Source organism: Xiphophorus maculatus, chromosome 4 (assembly GCF_002775205.1).
Source record: "Xiphophorus maculatus strain JP 163 A chromosome 4, X_maculatus-5.0-male, whole genome shotgun sequence".
NCBI lineage: Eukaryota > Metazoa > Chordata > Actinopteri > Cyprinodontiformes > Poeciliidae > Xiphophorus > Xiphophorus maculatus.
In genome coordinates this window covers 8,717,307-8,744,744 of record NC_036446.1, presented here as the reverse complement: position 1 = coordinate 8,744,744, position 27,438 = coordinate 8,717,307, and the positions used below count along the sequence as shown (strand labels likewise).

General features: G+C 38.0%; 1 protein-coding gene across 2 annotated transcripts; it reads left to right on the top strand.

Annotated features, from left to right (window-relative positions):
• The first annotated feature begins 340 nt into the window (after nucleotides 1-340).
• Nucleotides 341-22,380, top strand: cyld (CYLD lysine 63 deubiquitinase). Of its 2 annotated transcripts, XM_023332304.1 has the most exons (17): nucleotides 341-691; nucleotides 2,073-2,609; nucleotides 4,625-4,927; nucleotides 7,167-7,272; nucleotides 7,821-7,916; nucleotides 8,361-8,477; nucleotides 11,012-11,394; nucleotides 12,715-12,880; nucleotides 12,974-13,115; nucleotides 13,240-13,362; nucleotides 14,372-14,463; nucleotides 14,773-14,839; nucleotides 17,115-17,247; nucleotides 17,358-17,466; nucleotides 17,601-17,719; nucleotides 17,991-18,207; nucleotides 19,314-22,380. In XM_023332304.1, exons 2-17 carry the CDS (start codon nucleotides 2,124-2,126, stop codon nucleotides 19,496-19,498), a joined length of 2,844 nt encoding a protein of 947 aa, XP_023188072.1. In that variant the 5' UTR covers nucleotides 341-691; nucleotides 2,073-2,123; the 3' UTR covers nucleotides 19,499-22,380. The 2 variants fall into 2 exon arrangements, with proteins under 2 accessions (XP_023188072.1, XP_023188073.1); XM_023332305.1 differs by lacking the exon at nucleotides 8,361-8,477 and having other exon boundaries at nucleotides 19,314-22,379.
• Nucleotides 22,381-27,438: the final 5,058 nt, after the last annotated feature.

Here is a 27,438-nt window from a genome sequence, read left to right as displayed (position 1 = left end):
GGTGAGAAAATAATGAATTACAGTATGGCAAAATACTGGGTATGTAGTAATAATAAAATAAATATTAAGTAAACCCAAATCATTGTTTGCAAAGTTTGAGGACCTGCTTTATGACAATGTAGCCAATTTAATTAAGATTTAAAGATTTATATTACTGAATATAACTGAAAAATGCCTTCAGTGTGTAAGTATGTGTGTATGTACTTCAACCTAACTATGTTTTCCTGACATAGTGGGAAAATCCCTCATACTAAGACTTCCTTAAGTACAGAGTTAACCAATCACAGGTCAAGTAAAAACATAGCTGGCCAATGTCTATAAGAGAGCGCAGTGACGTCACGCCATACCAACGGTGAGGTCGTCTCCTGTAAATAATAAATGTAGTCTATGTATGCTGCGTTATAGCGTATTGTTTGAAGTTTTTTTTATATATAGAACCAATATCTAAATGCTTTTAGTTCATTTTAATTGGTGGCAGTCCTCTGCCCACATCCTTATCACCTCTCACGGCTAACTTTAGCCTGACACTCAGCTGTTTTGAACGTTAGCGTTAGCTAGCTAGCGCTTGTGCTAGCAGAGGTTATAGCAGAGGGGATTTATCATGCTTTCAGAAGCCGCTTTCTAACTGATGGATGTATGAAATGATTTGTCAGTCACCCACAGCCTCCGAGTAACCTGCCTTGTCTCGAAGGTAAGCCGTCTGCCTCGCTTGCATTGGTTATGAATGACAGTTTGGTTCATTTTAGCCATTTCCTTCAAAAAGGGGGGGGCATTGACTGGCTGTTTCTGCCTGGTGATACAATAGTTTATTAGTTGGCAAGGAAAACGTTAAATGGCAACCTGTACAAAATTTGTCATGTGGAGCTTTTCTGAGAGACAACATAAACAAATGTCATAGAACAACTGCTTTCCCGTTTCAGGTTGAAAATAGGTTACGCTGGTACAGCGACGTCTTTTATTGCTGTGCAACTCTATCCGTAACAATAATGAGCTAACGATTTGTCCAGATGCTGTGTCAGTTCTTGTAACCAAAAATATGTGAAGTAAACAAGTGTTTTAAATATTTTTTGCCGTCATCCTTTTAACAAATGACGGATGCGGTGCAGGAGATATGCTGAACACTGTCATATCTGAGACGTGATCAGGGGAAATCCACCATGCTGTTGTTAGTTCTACCATGCGTGGTAAAAAAAAAAAAAAAAGTCCACCGTCTGCTTCCCGACTATTTTTAGTATTTTCAAATGTGTATGTTTGAGTAACACGAGGTGCTTCTGAAAACAGAAGTGTCATACAGGGATGAATCGGCTTCATAGACCTCAGGAATTAAATTGAATATCAGATCTATCAAATATACACCCATCAACCACTTTATATAGCACTGGGTTGGAACCCCTCTTGCCTTCAAAGTCATTTTAATTCTTTATAGCCTAGGAAGAGCAAGGCATTGCACATTTCTCAGAGATATTGGTAAAACTTTACATATTACTGAGGTGCTGCATCAGCTCCACATGTATGATGTGAAATTCTTCCACCATCTTCTAAAAACTATTTTGGTTTTGCTGTATTGAGTTTTTGTCACTCTGGAGTACAGTTACCTCAGTGTGATGGTTAAAAACAAAACAGTTTCAAAGGAATTCATGTTGGCTGATTCGCTATTTGTATTAACAACCAATTAAGTGGTTGTAATAAAAGGCTTGTGGGTGTAGTATTTTGACCGTGATATAATCAAAAAGCAATATTTATAATAGTAAGATTTTCTGATTTCTGAAAACTGAAATAACATCTCCTCTTTATTTTGCATTTTGTAATGAGCTTGAGTCTTTCTGGTATCTGTAAATTCTTTGTTTTGTAAAGCTACGAATATCAAAATGCTGCACCCATGCGTATGGGGCATTCACTCATCCAGTCTTACCGCTTTTAGTCATAGTGAAGATTAAAGATAACGTCTTTTCTTGTGTGATGTGTTGGATTTTCTCTAGATTTATATTTAGCTTCTTCCATACATTTTAATTTTATTCTTATGGACTGCTCCTGTATACATTAAGGGGAGGCTATTTTACTATTAATTTCAGACCGCCAGTCAAGCTTGTCTTGGCGCTGGGCCCCCAGTCTGCCATGCAGCCATGAGCTCTGCCCTGTGGGAGAAGCCTAGTGGGGGCTTCAGGGAGGACTGGCGCTTCTACATGGTTGTGAAGGAATGCACTGTGGAGAAGCCCACCCAAAAGACCCTGAGGATTCCCCGCGGAAGCCTCGGCCAAGCCTGCCAGGAGCGCAACAGCCTGGGGCGCACGCTGCCCCCATGTAAGGGTAAGAAGAGCCTTCGCATCCTGGACCAGACCAACGTGGTGCTGAGCCTGGATGAACGGGACGTGGTGGAGCTGGATGAGAAGTTGGCTGAGCTGCTGTTCCCTATCACTAACTGTGAGGAGCGATGCAACTTGCTCTGCGACGAAGAGCGGCTCGAACGGGTCCGAGACATCGACTGCGGCTCCAAGGTGCGTGTGCAGCTGCGCTCAGGGGATGAACCTCTGCCCGGAGTGGTCCGCTTCAAAGGCTCACTGCTTCCTGACAGAGCCCTGTCTGGAATCTGGTTTGGAGTGGAGCTCCTGGTAAGAACTAGATCATTTTTTTTAATAATAGATTAAATACTAATAAAGAAAAAAATAATTCAAGTCAGTTTAAATAATACATTTATAAAGAAGGGGAAATAACATGAAAATCAAAAATATTCTGATAACTTAAGGTACATGCAAAACAAATATGAAAATGTCTGCTTGAACCACAGACCAAAGCACTGCACAGATGTTGAACAAAATTAGGTTAAAAGAGAACTACACCTCATCAATAGGAAAGAGGTTGTGGCTTTGTAACTTAGTGTTTTATTTTAGGATTTGTGAAAGTAGGAACCTGACTAATAGAGAAAATAAGCTTATATTTCAAATTTTCTCACTATTATGTTACTTTTGTTTTTTCTTTTTCTTAAAACCAAAAGTTATACGGTATGTTAACCTTATAAGTTCCTGTCAACAAAGGAATGAATAATAAGGGCTACCATATTGCTTAATTGTGCAATTATTAGTTAATTTTGTTCATCACTACTTACAGGTAATAAATCTCTAAATTATTGTTTGTTAGAAAATATTATACAAGACTAATAAAACCCCCCCAATAAAGATTACGATAAGTATTCATAAAATAAACTCTGTATCAAGCCATATGTGACCTAAACATACATGTATTTGTGAGCATGTTCCTTTAGTGCTGAATGCATAAAATGGATGTAATTTTTTATTGACTAACTTTGCTAATAGTAGTTAACTAAGAAACCAATTGACATATCATAAAAGTGTCCCTTTATCCTTCCAAAGTCTACTCAACTAGGGTGAGACGTTATACCCAAACTGATCCGATCTCCAACTTCCATATCTAATTGATCAAACTCTATCGATCAATAGGTTGGCCCCATTTCAGACTTTAGCTCTTTAAAACTCAAAATGTTATATCAACACTGTGTTAGAGGATATTAACTGTGACAAGATAATGTTAAGTTTGTCATCGTCTTTTCAGCCTGTGTTATGATATGAACCTACTCTGGTAGAGGCTACTGGTCGTATCAGTGACTCTGACCTGCTGCCGTAATCCCCAAACATTACGAGGCCTAAAAAAAAACACAAGCATGTACGTTTTTGATGCCATTGTAGAAATGTCATCAAACCTTAACATTTACTTTACTTTACTAACCTTAGCCAGACTGCTGAATCGAAGTAGATCAGGGAAATTAATGCATCCAGCCAACATCATAAGACAACAAACTTAGCAACAATCTTGAAAGTGTCACGATTTAATCTCCAGTAAAATTGTGTTTTCTTTTGTGTTTTGTTTTTTTATTTCAAAAATCAGATTTGACATCTGTCAGCTATAGAAAAGGAAAAAAAAAATTCAGATTAAAAACTTTACAGAACCTCACTTGAAAAAAATCAAAACTATACCTTTAAAGCAAAGAAATGAAAAACATTAAAAACATGATGGATGTTTAAAGTTGTTTATACAGAGCGCTGAGCTGCAGAGATTAAACTTGCAGCTATTTTTAGTGAAAGTGTCAAATGTCTTCATTTTTATACATCACATCTGTGTTTTTGACATCAAAAAGCAGTTCTTTTTTGGATTTTTAAAAAAAAAATTAGTTAACTATTTAAATGTAAAGTATTTTTCCTTTTTGTCCTATTGGTGTTAAATTCATTTAGTGTTTTGACTGAAATAGATGTAAGCAAACAACTGCATCATGGCAATTGTTTTTTGTATAATCTTGGTAGTAAATCTAAATCCCTGATGTGATGCAATTTGTTCTGGACCATATGTACAGCAGCAAGGTACAATGGGTTGCCTATTGTAGCACAATGTTGTTTTTATTCTAAGTCCTGCTTCAGTGTTTATGAGGGGGCTGAGACAGATAATGCATTCAAGCGCTACCTCCCTAAAATGCCATAAAAGAGTGCATGTAAGAAGACATTTTGGATAAGAATTGTTAAACCATGCAGGGTGAACAATGCATTGATCTCTCTCTTTCAGCTTTGTCTTATCTCTCTCTGAATTAAGTTTGATATTCTCTCCTTTCATGTCCCAGGAGGAGGGTCGGGGTCAGGGCTTCACGGAGGGCTCCTACCAGGGTCGACAGCTCTTCCGTTGCGAGGAGGAGTGTGGCGTATTTGTGGCGTTGGACAAGCTTGAACTCTGGGAGGATGATGATGACGAAGATTTGGTCCCACTGGAGGAGAATCAGGTTAGACTGGAGGACGACCAGGACTATGCTCCGCTGGAGATCAACTCCAGGGTGGTGCTGAGAGAAGAGCCCGAGAGAGGAACCGTCATTTTTTGTGACCTGCTGCCAGGGAACGAGAGCCTGGGTTACTATGTGGGAGTTGACATGGTAAGTATGGCTCCAGTTAAATAGGATGCTGTACCTGCTGTTTTAAATCCAGACAGAAGTGGGATGGAACATGAAAATACTTTTAAATACATATGGCTAAAATAGTTGTTTTAAATGTAAACTGTTTGTACAGCGAAGTATATGGTCAGCACAACAAATGCTGATGGGCTGGCCTATAAGTCAAGCCACTGTCACGACAGAAGAAAAGAAGACAGTGGCTGATTTTTAGACCTTTGCCAGGGTAGATAAGCAAACATGGAACTGTGCATTATGCCTAAATGTTTCCACTTTGGTCAATTTTGTCCTAAGGAAGGAGAGGTTGAAATACCTTCCAGATAAGTAATACTTTAGTGCCTTATTTTGCTTGAACATTTAATATTCTAATTGTTGAACTTAATGTGAAGTTTTCTTATTGGTCTTCATGTTAAAACACACTTGGATGCTCCAGAGAAGATATAGAAATGCTCACACCTGCCACTGAATAGACTTGTCAATAAATGTTATTATTAGCACATGGCTGCTACTCAGCAGTGTCGGTAAGCATTAAAGATGGACTTTCTTTGTTTTTTGTTGACGTGGTGTTATATGTGGTATATTGCTGTTAATCTGATGATTTGTATTTTGAGTTCTCTGTTCAGTTTTCTGACATTTTACTGTTATTACAGATTGACCTGCACTGGGTTTAGGTTGGATTCTGGTTTAAAGATATACCAAAGTTTAAAAAAGTTAAACGTTTCTTTCATACTGCTCCCAAAGTTTAAAATACCTTCAGTGAGATACTAGAGAAGTGCTAGAGAGTGCTAACACTGCTATTGATGAGATTAATGGTGTGTGGTTGAGGTGATGCAGTGGTTAACAAATCAGATGTTGGGGTTTATCTGTTGATTCATAGTGACAGTTTAAATTATGCCACGATGGACTTTAACAGAGGAAATACTGTATATATAACATTCATTTCCCTAAACTTTCAACACCATTTCAAACCACTAACATTGTTTCCTTGCTTCAGTTTATTCTGTATTGCATCACTATCACAGTCACAGGACCAAACAAGTACCACATGGCCAGTTTTGGCCCAGTTTTACTTATTAAGCAGATACTGATGTTAATACTAATATATTGTGCATCCCTACTTGTTATGTTTGTGTTTCTCTATAAAGTGCAAAATGGCAGAAAGGTGTAACATTCTGTGCAATATTAACTTTAAACAAAGTTCTAAATTTAGTCTGTCTTTATACTTTGTTTTTGTTAGAATTGCATAAAAATAATATGTTATAGATAGTGTTATTACTGTAATATTTTACAGCATATAAGTTTTAGAAGATACATTTTTTCTTTTAGACTCTTTGTGATTTGCTTTCTTTTTTTTTTTTTTTAAATACAAGAATTAGGATATTTTGTTATCACACCTGACCTGTACTCAGTCTCTGCTCTGCCTGATAAAGAAAGTTACACTTAGTCAGTGACAGACCAGTTAAGGCTGTAGTTTCCTCACTTTATGATGTCTGTGTAGTAGTCATTCCATGCCATGAAAAACGATTACATATTGTGGTATTGGGTAATACGTTGACTAATATGTATGTAATATATTGACTCATTTATCTTAGTTTTTGTCTTTCAATGACTCTTCCTTTCATTTAGTATCCATGGCTACTGTGGCGTTGTACTCATAGTGAGATTGAAGCATTTGACTACAGATTGCTAGTAGCAGCCACAGCGGCAGCAGCCCACTCAGTGCATCTGAGCCTCCCACACAAAGGCAAGGCAGTCACGCGGGGAGTGAGGTAAAGAGTTGGAGCTGTATGACCCAACAGCGTGGCAAAGGGCCAACTGGGAGCTGAGGAGAGCCCACTGCTCTGCCTCACTGTTCGTCCAGCCTCGCCCTGCCTTCTCTTGCTAGTCGCTCTGGTCTCAACGTTATTCCACATAGTCCTCTGGAGCACAAGCCTAAATTTGAACCTGAGGAGGAGGAATAGCAAGCTTCTGCTTGGAGCTTTCAAAAGAAACGAACTGAGTTGGAAGATCTGCTATTTAGGTAGTCAAGAGGAGTTGCATAGTTTGGAGTGGTTGTATGCAGGATCATGCTAAAGCATATCCTTTAGGTTGTGCAACAAGACAACTGGTCTCACTAATTATCAGAATCGAGGGAATTTAATATTTGGGCCACCAGCACAAAGGCATCAATTGATAAGGAGCACCTGAGACCTTGTCAACGTGTTCATGTCTCCAACTCTTTTAGGACAATCCTATCGGAGACTGGGATGGCATGATTGAAGGGAAGCTGGTGTGTGATTTTGCCAGTTTGGAGCACACTCGACTTGTTCCCATTGGTGACGTAATGCCAGGTGAGTCACCACATCTGTGTCGACGTTTTTACTCCACGTCTGCGTTGCTGGAACTTTTAGTTTCTGGAAACGTCCCTCCCTCGGTTTAGCACTGCGCTCCTTCTGAGCAGTCTGAGTTTGTGTTTGGTTTGCAGCGGGAACAGAGAGCCTTTTGTAGTGATGGCTGTCTTGCTTTTGAAAGTCATGCGAGATACTCTGGCTCTTTGTTCTCCACAGTGGCATATTGATTTGCTTATGCATGTTTCTGCCATCTCTCTTGAGAAAGACACAGATCTATAAATACTGACATTGTAATTTATTACATTTCGCCATTTTCTTTAAAACTCTTGAACTCCACATTTAGACCACATTTAATCTTGAGTATATATAGAATGCTTCCCTGAACTAATTTTGAGTTAAACATTTTAAATATTTGATTGCATAACCAATAAAAGGATAGATTTTTTTTTTTAGCTTTCTTTGGATTTTAACATAGAAAAGAGATGAAAATTCCTAGTTTCACTTACTTTGTAGTGTTGTGCCTCTAATTTGAATTTCTTTCTGTGCAGAATATTCCATGCAGGACCAAAGGCTGCCAAAGCACAGTTTTGCCCCCAGAGGCAGCGACAAATCGTCCTCTGGCCAAAGCAAACCAAAGAGCAAAGGTAAAGCACTGATGTTATGATGCTAAGCTACCTGACATTTCCACAGCTTAACCAGTGATTCTAATTCTTAAAAATGCCTCTCACCCCAGAATATTATGCTTTTTATTGTACAAGTGAACAGCCACCTGCTTTTCTCATGTTTTAGAGGGTTTCACAGACTTCTGTGTAGTTACAAACCACACTTAACAATAACTTTTTACCATTTTAGATAACATCTGATGGGCAGTCTTGATAAAATAAGGATATGAGGTGTGAGTTGATGCGAATACTGCTCTTCTTTGCTGTGATTTCCTTTAGTTTGTAGTTGTTTAATGAATCTTTTTTTGTTGGATTTTATTTCCCATTGCTGTTGACACAACTTCAGATTCATACTAATCAGCTGTGCACGTGCACATTAAACCCTTCTCTTGTTTTTTCCTCCTCATGTATTTGCGTTACTTGCAGGATTAGCTCATCAGTGTGGCGGTAGAAGCAAGTCTGACTTTTACTATACTTTAAATGGGAGCTCTCTTGATTCCCCAGCCCAGCCCAAATCCAAAAGCACATGGTACATTGATGAAGGTAAAACTCGTGAGATGTTGGTCGTCTCATTGGCAAGCTCCTGTTCACCACAAGCTGCGTACTGATTGGTCCAATAAATGGGTTCTGCCTGACTGCTGAGCTACCTCTACTCTATAATGACACATTCAATCTGGTACAGTTGGCTTTTCTAACAAAGGTTTTCTTGAATATGACCTCAACCCTGTTAGTATAGGATGCCACATCATAACAATTTTGACATGGTTTGATATGAATAAAAAATTTAACATTAATTCAAATCCATCCAGCAGACTCAAGTTTGCTCTCTTTACTTCTGTAATTAATATAAGATATACAGTTCCTTGCAAAAATCTTTGTAGCCCCTGAATTTTTTTTTAATTTGTCACATAGGCCAAGACAGTGTTGTGGAATAGAAGCCAAAAATCCCTTTTCAAAGCAAAAATACCATAATTACACATTTTATCACAAGTACCTATTGTATTTTCAGTAGGTTACATAAAAGATTGATTAATTATACACTTGCAAAATAAGCAACCATTATTGTATATAACATAAAAATGTATATTCCTAAAATGTTGGTTTTTTTACATTTTTTTTGTTAAATGCTATATGTAAAATATTTTTGATATGACTGCTTCCATGTTAGTGTCTAAATTGCTTGTGGAGTGGCACATTTATAGAAACAGTCATGTATTTGTATTGGAGATCGATGACATGAAGCAATTTCAGACAACAGAAACAGAATGAATGTGTCCTAAAATTCTCTGATGAAGCAAAAAATACAAATATTAGCTCATAATTTTTCTTTCTTTAACCATTTAAAAGTAATTGAAGGATTGGATTTTTTCTGCATCAGTTTATATTTGTTTAGCATTTAATAGAATAAAATGACGCCCTCATTTTTGCGCAAAAATGACTGATGTTTTATTGCAGCAGTATTACTGTAAACTCAACGGACTTGAAGTAAATGTGTCCAACTAATTGTGTTGACAGTGAAGAAATCTAGATAGTAGGTTGATGCAGGAGCTTGCTATGCAGACTTTTCCACTCGTCTTGTCCTTCATCATTTCAGTGTTATTTTGTTTCATATTGGGTTGATAGGTGTTGCTAAAAACTTGTAATAATGCTAAGCATTGCAACAGACTCTCATATGCCTTATTCTTATTATGACTACAGTTGCTGATAAGAGATTCAGTGTGTTTGTGTGGCTGTTTGCATGCCTGAGTATTTATAAAAGCTTTTGTCACTGAGTTCATAATTGATAAATTTTTTTCAACAACACATCTCACTGTTTTATTTTTTTATTATTGTTTCAGTGGTGTCATCACACAATCTGGATCCTTTTGTTGTTGTGTTTGAACTGGCCGGTTCATGTTGTTACCAGTATCTTCCAGTTGTAAATAAGCTTTTCATTTCAACACCCACTGAGATTTTATGTTGTTTTTTTTTACATGAGACAATTTACTTTTCTTGATAGAGGAGAAAAAAATGCATGTGTTATAAAATGTGAAATGAACCCTGAAACTCTGACTGGTGAACAGATACAGTAGAAATAAATGGCCGTAGTGTTTCCATTTGGCATGACAGCAGTAAAAATGCAAGGCAGTGTAAAAGTGTTTTAGCTCTATGCTGTAATATCTCTCTATACTTTGCGGAAATGAGAAGGTCATTCGTAAATGCTGAAATTCTGTTTTTACAACTGCTTACTCATCCTGTAAAATGCTCATGTGCTCATTTACATCTTGCAAAGGATTGCTTTTGGGGCAGTGTTGTCTCATGGTTTGGATGCTTGTAGTTTGTATCATGAATTAAGTGGAAGAAGCTACTGACTTGCATTTTTTCTTACTGACGGAATATTTCTCTCTTAATCAACCCAAACAAGATGGATAAGGTGTGTCATTACTCCCCAATGAGCCAACTCTTTAGAAATTTTCTAGAGCTTATGGTAAATCACAAAAATATATTTTAAATCTGTTATTTTACTTTAAGACCAGTGTGATACAGGGACATTACTGGGTATCAAAACAAATCTGCAGCCACATTTGAAAAGAAGTTATGTATAAATTTATGACCACACTTTTTCTGTTTGTTACTATCAAATAAACAAAATGTCCATTGTAAACCAATTTAATAGCAGAATCAATGGCAATACAGTAGACTGTGTAGATTATAAAAATTTGAATATTAGAGACAAAACATCACTAAAGTGGAAACAAAAAATCCAGTGGGAAACTAAAAGATCAGCTCAAAGCAGGTGAAACTGAAAAAAATATCAAATGCAAAAGGTTGAAATAAGTAGCAACTTTCACGGGCGCACCATACTATGTTAAATGATCTTCAAACTGGGTGAAAGATACCGGCTTGTTTTCCTCATGTGTTGAGATAGCTGTTGTTGAGATAGCTGCAATTGAGTATTAGTGAAAAAGGTTCTGAAACCATCCTGTCATCAAGGCATTGGTTTTCACTTTCCTCCATACAACATCTCTAAGATGGTAAAGATCGACGTCGCATCTCCACCAAATGGTAAATTTTGCTCTCTGGGTTTTTCTCGGCAGTTGGAGAGGACCCTGCCAAGTCGCTCACCGACACCCCTCCAGAATTCAGTCAGTCCTCTCCCCCCACCAGAGCACCGCCCTCTTCTTCGCTGTCAAGTGACAACAAGTTCCACTCACTGCCCTTCAGCCTGAACCGCAAGACCCCCGAGAACATAAGCCAGGGGCCCATCTCTCTCTCCGTCGGGTCTGTAATGGGCGAGCAGCCCGAGCCCCCATCACCTGCTGCCCCTCCATCTCCACGGCCTCCGACGCCCCCACGAGGACAGCCAGGTCTTGAGGTGGGGTCTCTGGTGGAGGTGAAGGAGAACCCCCCTCTGTGTGGCGTAATACGCTGGGTGGGCCTGCCGCCTGGTCTGCTGGAGCCTTTGGCTGGACTGGAGTTGGTGAGACGCAACCTTTTGTTTATAATTTGACAACCAGTAACAAGTAAGCAGCTCCACCACAGCTCCACGTATCTGATATGTATCTTTTAGGGAATACCAGGAATCACATAAAATCCTTGAAAATGTTTGAATTTTAGTTGGGTGTTTTGAAGTTTTGGAAAGTGCTTGATTCTGTATAAAGTCCTTGAAAGTGCTTGATATTCAAACTACAAAGTATTGTAATAAAGTGCAATCTGACATTTAATTTATAACCTAAATTTGGAAAACATTTACAATTGAAGCCAGATATTTTCAAACTTTCAAACAAATTTTTTCTTGATGTCTGAAGTTAAATCAGACTAAACTTTTCTTATTTTGGGTTAGTTAGAATTACCAAAATGATTTCTATTTACTAAATGTCAGAAAACTTAGTGAGGACATTTTTTTAGGTATAGTTTTGTAATTTGTTCTGTACGTTGTGTTTAAGCATTTAGTTTGAGTAGAAAGGTCTTTAACCTTACGTGATTTGTTTTGGCTATTTCAATGTAATGAATATTTATTATTCCTAATTTCTCAGTAACTTATTGTTCTGGTTAACTGACAAAAAGGTTGGTTATAGTTTAAACAACTTTATTAAAAATGAAAACTTTTTTGTTAAATTAGTGTTTTGTTTTCGGACCAGTCAGTGCATAAGGCGTGTGTGTGTGTGTGTGTGTGTAAAGTTGTAGAATACTATCACAAAACAGTGACAACAGTAATAAAAGATGTCATATAACTGTGAATTGAAATGCTCTTGAATTGTTTTTATCTCCCAAGTGTGGTGCTGGAAAAGCTTGAAAACTTACCTAAAAATGCTTGTAAATGCATAGATAAATACTGTTTGAAAAGTGCATGAACCCTGGAAGACATGACAGCTGACATGTAAAAGGTAAAAATTTACCTTTCTGTAAAAGGTAAAAATGGAGAAGCAAAATAGGACAATCTGTGGCTTCATAGGGGGTTTTGTCTCAGTAGTTTTCATCCAGCTGATCTCATTGACTTCCCGGTTTTTCTTGTGGTTGCTTGGCAACTTTATGATGATGAGCAGACTTGAGGAAGTCACCACACCCAACAAAAAAGCGAACAAGCAAATTTCACAAAAGGCTTCACCTTTTAAGTCATCGTAGTACTCCAGCAACATTTTTCCTCTCATTGTTTTGGGGCAAATGTGAACTTCCTTTAGAAAGCATTAGCATTAGGTGGAAATTGCTTAACATCTGTTAGAGAAAACCGGTGTACAGCCCACGCTTAAAGTAATCCCTTCCACTGATGACGTTTATCGATTTGAACCTTCTCTCTCAGGAAGAAGAGTGTCCTGGATGCACCGATGGCACCTTCAAGGGGACTCGCTACTTCACCTGCCCACCCAAAAAAGCTTTGTTTGTGAAGCTGAAATGTTGCCGGCCTGACTCCCGCTTCCCATCCTTGCATCATTCCTCCAACCCCATAGAGCGGTGCAACTCTATCGGTTAGCCAGTCAGAGGATAGACTCAACATGATCTAATGTGTCGTAGCTTTTGTCTTCTAAAACCTTCACGGCTACTTCTTGTGACTTTTTCAGCATTTGGGGGCTATTTGAGTGAGGTAGTGCACGAGAACACCCCCCCACGAACTGAGAATGATGGTCTGGATGTCATGGTGGGAAAAAAGAAAGGCATTCAAGGCCACTACAATTCCTGCTACCTGGATTCAACCCTCTTCTGGTCAGTGGTCCTTCACCATTACAGTAAACTTTATTTTTAATGGTCATATTTGTTAAATATGCAGATGCCCATCAGCCAGTAATGTTGATTTATAGTGTAAATATTTCTGCGCTTTGCTGTGCAGTCTCTTCTCCTTCAGCTCTGTACTGGACACGGTTCTGTTGAGGCCACGATCAAAGACTGATGTGGAGTACTACAGAGAGACTCAGGAGCTGCTACGCACAGAGATAGTCAATCCACTGCGCATGTAAGTGTTTGTACTCCAGGTGTATAACAGTACCTGCCTGTCATAATTGTAGACAGAGAAGACTTTCTATTTTTAGGTTGCATTTACATAAGAAAGATGAAATACTTTCAAATATTGTGCCTTGCAAAAGTAATTGTGCTTCTTTAACTCTTTCATATTTTGGCACTTTACAACCATAAGCTGTAGAGTGTTTTACCTATAAAACCAATTCAAAATAGGGTATGACTGTGTCACACGAAAGAATGTTGCATTATTTTATATCCTTTTTTTAAACGTATAGTAAGGATATGAGGTGTGTGGAGTGGCGTGTGCATATGTGTTCAGATCCCTTTTCACTGATCCACTTAAATAAAATCCCGTGCAGACAATTATCTTCAAAATATAACTTTATTGGTGGTCAATATGTATTTAATTTCATTTTATTATAAATCCAGCTCTGTTCTGCAAAAGCCTCAGAGGTTTGAGAGACTGTAGATAAACAAACAGCATCATAAAGACCAAAGAACACTGCTACAAAGTTATTGAGAGGTTTAAAATGCTATATGTGTCAGATAACTAAATGTGCATTGTCCTGAACACAAGATGCTCTCCGTCCAGACTGATTAAACGTGACTTATTTTGCAAAAGACTTGCAAAATGTTCATTCTCTAGATGTAAAAATGTGGTTAAAATCTTTCCCCAAAAGATTTGAAAATGTGAATACAGCTAACGATGGTTCTAATAAGTTTTAAGTAAGTGACACAGCATATAAATGCTCTCACCATTTTATGATTTTATTCATAAAAAATCTGTTGTAGACTGTTTATAAGCTTATGTCTGCTTCCACCACCAGGTATGTTTAAGGTTTTAGCAGGTGTGTACATGTTTTAGATTTCTAAGGGCATGAATACTTTTGCAAGGCACAACCCAATTGACAGAACAGAGTAATTTTTCTTTTCACTATGTTATCAAACCTGAAATGCTCTTGTGACCGAACTTTGACCTTAGCACTGTTGCTGTCGTTCTCCAGACACGGGTACGTTTGTGCTACAAAAGTGATGAAGCTCAGAAGGATCCTCGAAAAAGTTGAAGCTGCCTCCGGATTCACTTCTGAAGAAAAAGGTTGAGTTTTCCCTTGAGATATACTGAATGTAAAAATGTAGAAGAAGAAGAAAAAAAAAAAAAAAAAAAAAAAATATATATATATATATATATATAGAACATTTTGATGACCGTCTAAATTTTTGAGTTTTTACGTTTAGACTGAGATTTTTTTATCCTGAAAGTTTTTGGGATTTATCCAATTTAATAAATGTATTCAAAACATTACTAACTCTTGAAGCAAACATTTTCTGTGTCAACAGTAGATGGCAGCATTGGCACATAACTATAATAATACCAAACCTCAGTGAAGCACTTTTTGCTCTGCAGATCCCGAGGAATTCCTTAATATCCTTTTCCATCACATATTGAGGGTGGATCCACTGCTGAAACTGAGGTAAGGGGAAAAATGTAAAGTCCTTAGACGTTACATGTATTACTAGATTATTAATGACAACAATATTGTTATTACAGAAAGAGCCAGTTACCTGTAAAATCATAGCCATATAGAGACTTTCTTAATGTGTATTTAATCTGAGAAGTCGGTCTTCAGATATTATTCCTCGTGTAATATATTTCTGTTATTGGCGGCAAAGAGTTTTTCCCATTTCTAGAATTTAATAGTAGTGTAGCTATATATATTTTCTACTTCAGTAGCCAGTTTATACTTTTATATTCTAATTAATTAAATGGAACAGGAAGAGCTTGGGAATTGAAGAGCAAGTTGCTCAAGTTATATAAACATGGAACAGTGGGAAGAAATAAAACCATTTTGCAACATTTAGGGTAATTGTGACTGCTGGAAAAGGTTCCTTGTTTTAAAAATGGTAATCTGCTAATTATATTCTCACATTGAGAGTGACAAGTTGATGTTTTAGGAATTACTAATTTGCATTTTACAGGTGCAATAAGTCAAATATTGAAAGGTAAATTTATTTCATAACATGTATTATATATTTATGACACACTGGGGAATTTATTTCAGTCGTTTCAAAATTCAGTTTCTTTACATGTAATGCCCCAGAGATTCATGCGGCTACATCAGCAGACGTTAAGTGTAGTGACATTAGCATCCTCAACCAGATGTTAAGCTACTAAATGTTAAAGCTATAGAGGCTGACTGTTCAAAGTACTACAGCTAAGCATGTAATAATGGAATATTGAGTGAAAGAAAAATAATACATACTCAACAAGGCTCGCCACCAATTTAAGACTATGAATGAGGCCAGCATAAAAGCAAATATGTTTTTAATACAAAAATATCAGCATGCTCTAATAAAATAGTACGTCCATGTATTGTGCAATATGTACATTCAGTATGTGGTTGGGGCTCCTTTTACATTAATTACTGTGATGAACTTGTGGCACTGGTGAGGTTTTAAATTTCCATAGATTCTTTAAGGATTAGTTGAGACAAGTTTTCAGGCCAATCTAGTACAGTGTTACCATCTTCATTACACCAGGTATTGATAATTATGGCAGTGTGAGCAGGTTCCAAAAATATCAAATCAGCATCTCCATAAAGCTTGTCAGGAGAGGGAAACATAAAGTCCTCTACAATTTCCTGGTTTATTACTATGCTGGGTTTGGAAAGATGACCTGACTTGGCTCCCCAAATTATTGCTGGCTGTGGAAACTTAACACCGGACTTCAAGCATTTTGGAATCTGTGCCTCTCCGCTCTTTCTGTAGAACCAGGGACATTTATATCCAAATAAAACACAAACATGACTGTAATATGAAAACAGAACGTAGCCCAGGTGAGAGGCTTATGATATATATTTTTTGTCTCAGAGGTGGTTTGACATATGGAATGTGTTATGTCCTGGAAATAGCTGCATTTCCATTGACCATGTAATTGTGCAAACTGGAGTTAAGAAAATAAATTTGCTTAATGAAAGCACTCCAGTTTTGAGACAACTCACATCTTTCAATGAAAGCTTTTTGTGTTAGGAGGAGGTGGGTTAGTGAAGCCGGTGTATTCCACATAACTGCAATGGAAACACTTTTTGTTCTCATCACATGATCCACATGATCAACAACCAGATGTTATCACTGGCAGAAAAGACGAAGAAGACGACGGAAGTGGGAGGATTTCTGTGGCGGTTTTTTTAATGACTTGTCGTACAAACAAACGTATTTATGAGTGATTTTAAATGCATTTCATATTTAATGGAAACACCAAAATTTTGAAAAAAAAATTTCGACATTGGCAGAATTTCGACAGAGTTTTCTGAACATTTGTAATGGAAATGCAGCTACTGTCTCCAATTGCAGGCCACACCGTGTGAATCTCAATTGAATTACTACCAACAAATTAACCTTTCAATGATATGTAGTTAATTTCGATGCACCTGTAAACCTTTGTGAACGATTGCTGATATCTGTAACCTTAGAGATAAGAAAGCAAAAAAAGATGTAACTTCTGATAGCTTTTTTTTTTTTTTATTGCCCCGCAAGGGGTCTTTTTGTGGGCTCTAGTGTCCCTTTTTTCAAAGTAGGCTGACAGGAAAGGGGGAAGGATAGGGGGGAAGACATGCGGTAAACGTCGTCGGGTCCGGGAGTCGAACCCGCGACAGCTGCGTCGAGGCTACGTTTGCCTGACTGTGGGTCGCGCTAACCCCTCCGCCACCACGGCACGCCCTTCTGATAGCATTTTGATTCATTTTCCAGGTCTGCAGGTCAGAAAGTCCAAGACTGTTATTTTTACCAAATCTTTATGGAAAAGAAGGACAAGGTTGGAGTTCCAACCAGCCAGCAGCTGCTGGAGTGGTCCTTCATAACCAGTGACTTGAAATTTGCAGAGGTAAGTAGAACTTTGCTTTTAGGAATATTTATATTTTCTGCACTGTGTAAAATCAATTTCAACTCTGATTGGTTATAATCATCATAATTTTTTCTTTCCCCCTTTTCTAGGCTCCCTCTTGCCTTATTATCCAGATGCCACGCTTTGGCAAGGACTTCAAAATGTTCAACAAGATTTTTCCCTCCTTAGAGTTGGACATCACAGACCTTCTTGAAGACAGTGAGTTGTATTTATTTATTAGTCTATAGAGGTGATTCACAACTCTGTGGCATTTGATATTTAAAGTAGCATTTTTTTTTACTTAAAAAAGGGTGTGTTTGACGATGAAGGCTTGTGTTTTGTCGTTCATTCAGCTCCTAGGGAGTGCCGCATCTGTGCAGGCCTGGCTCTCTACGAATGCAGAGACTGTTATGAGGACGGGGATATCACTGCTGGCAAGATTAAGCAGTTCTGTGAAAAGTGCAATACACAGGTAAGCAACAGAGAATAGTGTTGCGACATTACTTTGAATCATCCTTGTCCAGTTGGTGGCGCCAAATCCAAAGAAACCACGTTCTCTTGAACAGAGATTATATCCGCAAAGAGGACATGTTTCCACACTAGACTGCAACAGCTTTTACTTATTATAATATTCTAGTAGTGTATTCCTTTATGTTTTTATTCTAAATTGTTTCTTAAAAAACAAATTTGGCATCTTTTATTCCTCCACAATGATGACGGTGCCTCTGCTGTTACTGATTTAGGTTCATCTCCACCCGAAAAGGAAAGCCCATCGACACAACAAACTGTCCGTCCCAAAGGAGCTCCAGGAAGGCCAGGGACGTCAGGGCGGCTTTCCCCGCCAGCGGATGGAGCTGTTCGCTGTGCTGTGCATCGAAACCAGTCACTACGTGGCCTTCGTCAAGTACGGCAGCGCCGATTCTGCCTGGCTCTTCTTTGACAGCATGGCGGACCGTGATGGTGGGTGTGACTGCCGCACAACGCTTTGTTCTGAAGTAAAGTAACTAAACTCGGGTCTAAACAATTTAAGTATTGTTCACATGTTGGATATCTTCTGAGGCAACATGTAATATCATCATCTAAAAAAAATTAATAAAATTTTTTTAAATAAGCTTCAATGGTAATATTGGGGAAACAAGTTGCACAATAATCAGAACAAAATAGTTGCATATCACACAGAAGTTTAGATTGCTTTTTTTTGGTTTTATCCTTGCAAGCCTTTACAACTCAATGCTCATTCTGATTCCTACTTAGTATTTTTACATATTTCAGTATTTTTCCTATTGTTTTGCTTGTTTTTAGAATATCATTGAATCTATTCCCTAAATTGATTCCTCTAATTTGGAAGAGTAATTATCAAATCATTTATCATTTATCGTGATAATTTTTTACGAAAAAGATTTTGATTTGTGTTTGTCACAACAAATTCGAATTAATGTTGTTACACCCTCCAAAAGAATGTCATTTGGGATTGTAAGTTTTAGTATTTTTCTTTTTTTATTATTTTCTCCACTGTTTTTTTCAATGAGAGCATCAGTACATTTGAAAATATGATTAAATCCAGTTATTGTGTGCAGCTTAGTGATACAAATCACTTTTCTTTATGTGACTGGCGTCCTAAAGAAGTGCGTTAGTAGTGGATAGGTTTCTAAAGAGCAGTATTTGTGCCTGTGGGGCTATGATCGCTGTGCCATGCAGTCACAGTCATACGGTTACCTAAAAAAGTAAGAAATATTTCTGATTGCCACTTTTATCATTATCACTATAGCAGTACAAAATATTGTGTTTTAATTCCATATCACCCACCCTACATTTACAAAGACACAGTGCTGTTTCACATTTTTACTGCACAATTATTTTAACATTATCCTCATCATTAAAACCTCCAATAGTTTCGATGTTTTAAAACCTACCGCGTCCTGAAAGTTTAATGTAAATAATTTAAGAAGAGGTTCATTATCTTAACAAGTCTTGCTTTTTAAATGCATAGCTTTATAAGTAGTTGTATACTGATCAGTTCTCGAAGCGTCTAAATTTAACAGTGACTGTTAAATCTTGTGTTGCAGGAGGCCAGAATGGTTTCAACATACCGCAGGTGTCTCCCTGTCCTGAAGTGGAAGCCTATCTGAAAATGACCCCAGAGGAGCTGCACACCTTAGACCCCAAGAGCATCCAGGGTCAGGCGCGACGTCTGCTCTGCGACGCCTACATGTGCATGTATCAGAGTCCAACCATGAGCCTTTACAAGTAGATTCCTCTCCCTAAAACCTCCGCCTTTCATCCTCTGCCGCTCCATCTCCACTCCTTCAGGCCTGGCGGTTCAGAGAAAGACCAGAACTTTTATGGCCGAACTAATAGAAGAGAAGCTGTTTGCCAGCAGGAGGCGCTATCTGGTGTAATCCTCTCCCTCAAAGCCGACTCATTTCTGGAAGTTAGGGAGATGGACGAAAGAAGGGAGAAGCCTATTTGCACTGTGCGTTATTTTAAAGTATTGTGTTCCTTATGTAGTCCTATGTAGCTTTCATGTGTCTCACAGCTGAGCATCGGCAGTGGTTAATGAAGCGAAAGTAGGCATTATGAGGATTCACTCCCTGTTGAGGGAGGATGGAGACGACAGGCTGTGGGGCGCGTTGCGTCGCAGTGGCTGACTAAACATGTGCAACAAAAACAAATCGAGCCTGTGGGAGGACCTTGCTCACCTCATTTACCTTAAGAAAAGAGGAGTCCTGCTATTCTTAATCACTGTAATACATGGGAGCTTTCCATATCGCACATTAAGGAAGCAACACAGTGTGGAAAACCTCACCCAGCCTCTACGTGCTGTTCTAAAAACCTTGTGCAAAATCTCTTAGTAGCATAGATTTCTCCGGGTAGTAACAGTATAAATGTCAACTCGGTGTGCAGTCGCATTATGACCATGCTCTTTGTGAACTGGTTTACATATCTCCATATCATCTGTAGAAATGTCCTTCAGTGTATGATTTGCAGAATAAGACAGAGCCTTTGTAAAAGTATCGCGTTTTGCCACAAACTTCAGCACCTTTCCGCCATTTCCAAGTGGAACTATCAGGAAACGTTTACGGTTTTTTTTTCCATACACTCTCCCGTTTGAAAACCTGAGTGCTAATTTGTTGGTAGGGAGACATCAGCGTTTTGTTACGGAATACAAATTTGCTCCTCTGCTGTTGCTCTAAAGAATGGCCTGCATTGGTAATGCAGAGTAGGTGGTAGATAAATGCATGAAAGGAGACTTGTACAATGGCTTCTATTGTAAAGCTGCTTGGTGGACCGCTCTGTGCATTCATAGGGTCAATGAGGTGAAAAACTGGAGAAGTCTGGCTGTTTTTCCTCTAAGTCGAGAGTGCGTGGTGTGAAGAAATGTAGTGTCTCGCTCTTTGTGTTAACGAGGAAGTCTGAATTATGTTTTATGTTTACAAAGCCTTTCTCCCCCTCTCCTGCCTGTCCTGGCAGGGCTGATTTCCAGCAGAAGCAAAGTATTGACTCTTGCTGCCTTTAATGAAAGTGTGACGTGTGATACTTCCAGCCTGGCCCTAGATAACAGAACAGATCTGATCAAATATTATTTATTTAACTCTAATCCTAACAAAATCAGAAATAATTAAACAGGGTTGATGATGTTGGGTACTCTTTGGCCTCTTTCACTGTATATTTAAGTGAGTGTTTGTACTTTATGTTGTCTGATAGCAACTACTGATTGTTAACAGGGACTCAGTTATCAGTTAACAAAGGATGAGAAATGAAGAGGCACAATGGGTGTAACCTTTGAACACCATATATCTGTGTATTTAAATAAGACATTTTATTAAAGAAATAAAACTGACAAATATTGCTTTGATTATGTTCCACTTTCAGAAAACTGAATTTAGATCCTATGTGGCCAACTGTTTTGTACCACACACAGAAATCAGCAAACTACAGATATCAGCATTGGATAAAAACAGCTGAAATCAGATTTTACATACACTGAATAAAGCCTTTGTTCTTCACTATGAAAACAATAAATGAGGTCAGTTTGGGTTACAATAAATATTTCTATTTGCTAAACGGCAAAAATAATAAGTCGGTTTTTGTAAGCTTAAATTTGGCTTTTTATGTTGCTTGTGGACTAACAGCTTATTCATGACTGCATGGCATTTCAGTCTATTTAAGGAAAGTTACTTGTTTCACTTTGGATAACAACACTCTGCCCAACTTCAGCCAGTTAATTTCACAGTCTTTTGCTTTTAGGTTGATGCACATATTTCACCCCAACACCTTCATCTCTTGGACACAGAACTCGTCTTTTCCCTGAAAAATATGGTCACTAGTTACTGTGTTCCTTATTGCGTATTATTATTTGAACCCATAAAAGTCACACCGTCTGGCATCTGGAAATTGTACCCAAGGAAGCACCAGACATGTGGAGGTCTACAATTATCTTCCAGAACTCTTGGCTGATGTCATACACGTCTTGGCAGATGTGTGTTTGAGTGTGTTGCCTTAAAATACATCCACAGGTGTGCCTTGCAAACCCATGACATCATCATCGGAGCTTCCCTAAATAGCTTAAAGGCATAGACACTTTAGTTTATGTCATCTTCTGAGTTTGAAGAAAGTAATAAAAAATAATGCCATTATTTTTGGCCTTTCCCATATAGAAATAATTTAGGTAATCCATGCTGATCTAATAATGGAAACGTTTAGGAAACTTTACTGTCATACTTTTTATTCTGTATGTGAATATTTGGCTTCAGCTATATGTATGTATGTGTTTGGATATTTTTCTTAACCTAATCATGTCTTAATCATGGATTTAAGAGTATAAAGTCAAAAGGAGGTTGAAAAATAACCAATCTGTTTGGCTCTGTGGTCTTGTCCACTGTCACAGGGATCCTGACAGAACACACTTCCTGCACTGCTGGAACTCGTTGCTGATTATTCGCTGGCAGAAAGCTCTGAGTAGAGGTTGGGGTTTTTAATGTTTTTTTTATGTTACATCTGTACAGTGTGACATATGTAACGGGTGGAAGCTTAATGTCAGTGATGTAAATGTTAACTAAATAAAGCCCATTTTGACGGGTATGCTGGATGTTGTAAATACATTTAGGACTTCTTTAGTGTGGCTACAATTCACCTTCGAAGAAAGGAAACTTTTGCCTTCAAGTTTAGCTACTTGTGGCTTTTATTGCAGTTAGCTTTATTTAATCGATAAATTATGAATCATCTGGCCAATAAGTTAAATGCTGCATATGTTAAAATGTATATCTATAGTAGCAGACTGTCTGGTGTTGAACAGAAAAAGTGATAAAACTCCTTTTTTTATTTATTTGGTAAAGAATCCCAAAGGAAATGAAAGTGGATTTCACTTTACCCACAAATAAAAATATGAAAAGTTAGTTAAGATTTTGTATTTACCCCCTGCGCCCCCCCGTTATTCTAATGACTATTTAAAATCCAATGAAAAAGTAATCTGTGAGCAAATGTGTGTAAATCCAGCTGCTCTGTGAAGGCCTCGCAGGTTTGTCAGAGAACATTTGTGGTCAAACAGTCATGAACTCAGCAGGAGATTTACTGAAAGTTTTAAAACAAATTTAATGCACTTAAAATTTAACTTTTTGGCCTACATGCAAAACAGGATGTGTTGTGGAACACAAACACCTCACATCACCCCGAACATATTATTCACACTTTAAAACAAGATGGTGGCAGCAACATTTTCCAGCAGAGGCAGGAAAGTTTAAAACTGGTATGGAAAGTCAGAAAAAGTTAATTGATGAGCAATCCTGAAAAAAAAAAAAAATATATATATATCTATTTGAGGCTGAGACTGAATAGTGGTCCATCTTTACCTTCCAAAAACAACAGTGATATTTAAAGTGATAATTTGGAAAAAAAAAAAATTCAGTCAAAGTCCAGAGCTAAATCTATTTGAGAATCTGTCCTGTTCCCAAATAATCTCTATACAGCTTCAGCTGTTTTCAAAGAAAAACTGACAAAGTGTATCTGTCAACAATTATTGTTTTAACTGTACTTCCTCTTTTCCATTAGGCATTATTTTGTCTTAATCTTTCATATGTAGTTCTGAATTAATATTTCTTCAGGGTAATATTAGCCATTATTTAGAATATGTGTGTGAATCCTTCTAAACTTGTTGTACATCTTTATTTCTCTCTATAGAGATCAGATTACTATGATGGAGCCTACTTGAGGTCTTTGGATGAAGATCATCCACTGAGCTGTAAACACAATAACAATATGATCACAATCTGTTTTTCTAACTGGAGGATAACAAAGATTAGATGTTGTCTGTTTTGCCCACTTGGCGGGCTTCAGTCGACTATCTGCCCTGTATGTTCAGATTAAATCTTCATCCAGTGACCCAATTCCCCAGACGGTCTCTGACAAAATGATACCCAGGGATAAATCAGCATGTATTACACACACTCTTCACCGCCCCTCCCTTGCCTTCCCCTCAGGAACCCTTTCTAACACCTTACCCTGTTTAGTTTGGAGTCAAACTTGAAACCAGCTCAGCAAGCTGAGTTCAGAAGTGCCAGATAAGTATTTGTCAACAGAACAGCTGGCGCACAATGCCCTCTTGTAGCTTTATGCCACAGCATATGCCAGCCGCTCGTAGTGTGCGGTAATTTAGCCGGGGCTGGTTCCTACAGGAACAGATGGGCTCGAGTATTGTTATTCTCACTCCAGCTCAGGGTCCCTGGGGGGAATCACTAAATAAAATCAAAGCAGATGGACCTCTCTGGGCTAGGCTGTGTTTATGATAAACAGCCACCACAACCGGTGTCCATCCAGCACCTCAGCCCCGCCCTCCTCACAAGCCAGCGACAAACGGCGACACTGTGGTCTGACCTCACCTGCTCTGAGCTTCGCCCAAACAACCGCAAAACCCAAACACGCAGATTTGAAACGAGAGGAAATACATTATGATTGTCCATGAACTGAGGAAAGTTCCAGTAATTTCAATTTCAACAAATCTTTCTTGACCTTAAACTGTAAAATTCTCTCAAAACAGAAACTCTTATTTTGGTGCAGATTTAGAAATGTTCCCTGTTATTTCTCACTGACAGAGGACTGTTTTGTTCTCTTTTAACCTAATCTAAAAATTTCACTGCTGCAGCTCTCACTTCCATACCATCAGACACAGGCCTTGGTGGCAGTGTGGTCAAAGCAAACAGCATTTCTTAAGGCTCTTTGGTGTCCCAAGTTGTTATACAGTACATGGGAATGCAGGGCACTTCACACTTAGCATTGAACTCTACATCTGCTTTCATTCCCATGGGAAAAGACAGCAATAAACAAAGAAATCCTATCAGCACAGGAGGAAGGTAAATGTTTAAGGCCACTCAGACAACAGGAAAGCAGTGATTTCCGGCACTAAAGATGAAAAAGAGTGCAGCATGAATGTTTTTAAACGAATCAGTCCTAACCCAATATACCACTTCGATGTTGTTTCAACTCCATCACGGTAACTGGTTTTATTTACTGTCTTCAAAGGTCAGTTTCTGATGAAGTCAAAGTGGTGTAATCAACCTAAATGTTTATTGCCAAAAGTATTAACTCTGCACTTACTCGGTCACTTCAAGCTGTCTAAAAATCTGAGCTTTAGATGTTTTTTCTTTTCCTTCAGGCCTCAGAGGACAGTTATTTTTCACCATTATCTTGATCGGTTTCTTTTCCACAGACGCATGCCTCCTCCAAAATTACGCCCAGGCATTAGGCAGATCTATCCATTTGATTCATCAGCAGAAGGACCCCGCTGCCTCTGGCCTCTGTGTTGTCAGGACACAAAATGAGCGTTTTTGTCACCACCCTTTCTCACCTGTCTTCTAGTTCTATTGGGTCTACATACGAAAATGTGCTAATAATCCCATTTGTGCCTGATTTTGGTTTGAGAAACGTTACAATAAATCTTGCATATTTATGAAAAGTAAAAATAGGATCTTCCAGGTTTTTATGCAAGTTGTAAAAATATGATGATTCAGGTGTTGTGACTATCTTCAGTGCAAAGTTCAAAAAATCACTAATAAACTTCTTTGTTGGGCAGATAAGTTATCCAAATCAATAAGATGCAACTTAAGTATCTGCTGGTTATTTTATATAAGAAACACCCTCAAAATAAGGTGGTCTGGTTATTTTTTGGGAGCTCTGTTAAAAATGTGGGAAAAGTGAATGGGCAACTATGACACACATGGTCCAGTCACCATGGACCATGTGACTGGACATGTTGGGTGAGTGAAGCACCCAAGATCACTACAGGGAAAAACTTTGTCTGTGAAACGTGATGGTGTTGATGTCATGGTTTGTGCTCCGTTTGCTGATCCGTTCTTGGACGACTTAATATCATTTAGGCACAATATGTTTTGAAATACAATAGATTTACCTACTTACAGATTTTGTTTTTGTTAAGATAAATGTTTCAGATCATCAAACAAATTTTTTAATTAGACAAAGAGAGGAAATTCAAGAGCTGTTTTTTAAATGAGGGTTTTAAAAAACGTAAAGGCCAAAAATCAGTTAGATTTTTGGCCTTTACGTTTGTAACCCTTTTAAAATTTACACATGTTAATGACTTTGTTTTTCATCTGTTCTTGAATTTCTTTAGAATGAATGATGATTTGTTGCTTTCTAAGATCTTTTGTCCCACTTTAGACTATTATGCAGGTTCAATCAATCAATAAATCAAATTTTATTTGTATAGCACATTTCAGCAGCAAGGAATTTCAAAGTGCTTTACATCATAACAAACACAAAGTCATGCAACATAGAATCAACAATCAAAACATTACATTAAGTCAAATGCCATAATTAAATTTGTAATTGATTACGTTTCAAATACAACTCTAAACAGGTGGGTTTTCAGTCAAGATTTAAAGGAAGTCAGTGCTTTCATTTCTATTTAAGTGATCTTAAATTTTTAGCATTTCGTCAGTTTCAAACTTCCAAAAATGTGATCAATCACAATTAATACCTGACTTAACAAGAGAAAACTTTTTTTTCATATTATGCCAGGTTGATTTGGATAACTTGATTTCCTTAATAAAGAAAGTGGACATTTGTAGCTTGACCTTTTAAATCCTCCCTTGTAGCCCTAGTCTAAATCATAATGTTTAATGAAAAAAATATAAACACACAAAAGGTGAAAAGCTTTTCAGGTTTAATGTTTGTCCATGTAAAATACATTGGAAAGCAAATCTGTGCAGAAAATGAGGTAAACATGGAGGGTCACTGCATAACTGAACCTTAAGGTTTTGCAAACACATAGAAACTATTGCACCAAACAATTGACCATTTGAATGTATTTTAAGGTTTTTACCTGACTACTCTGCGAAACTTGAGCTGATCTAAGTGAAAAATAAGTCATTCTTCCGCATTTTCAGAAAGGACCTGTACACTTGGCTGAAGAATTAATAGCCCCTAAAGCAACAGCTACCAGATGTTGTTGCTCCTGAGAGCCAGGTGTGGATAAATTGCATATGCAGTATGTGTGTAAAATATTTAAAGTCGTATCTCTCACTTAAGGTGGGAAGTGTTTTTATTGCCCATCACTGCTTTGAGTACGATGAGCTGAGAGGCCGGCGGCCACCCCTGTAGGGCCTGCAATGGTGGTGCTCTGCACCTGTGGTGTTAAGAATATGGATGGTGAGGCTGAAAGTGAGACTTGGCATGAAGCTGTGTTGCAGTGGGGTTGGTGTTGGGGTGGGGGTCCCTCCACCTGCTCACCTTCTAATTCCTGCCTGGCTGCCACCTTTAACACTGCATTATTTACAGGTGCCTCTGGATGAGGACAGAAGCCACTGTCTTCTTTAAACATGAATCGCCCATGCATGTGGGCGTGTACATGTGTGTGTGTACACAATCTATTAGAAAGCGAACATCTTCCTGTCTTACAAGCAGAACTCAAACAAATTATTTACAAAGTTTATACTACAACCAGCAGGAGCTTATATGTGATTTATCTGAATTATATGTGGTAAAACAGCACAATGTAGATCATAATTATGAAGTGTAAGAAAGATGATTCTACATTTTTCTGCAGCGAGTCTATTGGAAATGTCTCTAGAAACTGGAGATTTTGCCTATTCTTCTTAGGAAAGTAGCTGAAGCTTTGTCACATTGGAGCAAAAGCATCTCTAGAGATCAATTGTCACGTTTAGCCACAAATTTTCAATC

What these genes read in the sequence shown, in the direction of transcription:
- cyld (XM_023332304.1), top strand. Translation starts at nt 2,124, where the DNA reads ATGAGCTCTGCCCTGTGGGAGAAGCCTAGTGGGGGCTTCAGGGAGGAC. An exon ending in CTGGATTCAACCCTCTTCTG is followed by an intron (nt 13,116 to 13,239) that starts GTCAGTGGTCCT and finishes TTTGCTGTGCAG; the next exon opens with TCTCTTCTCCTTCAGCTCTG. An exon ending in GTGACTTGAAATTTGCAGAG is followed by an intron (nt 17,248 to 17,357) that starts GTAAGTAGAACT and finishes CCCCTTTTCTAG; the next exon opens with GCTCCCTCTTGCCTTATTAT.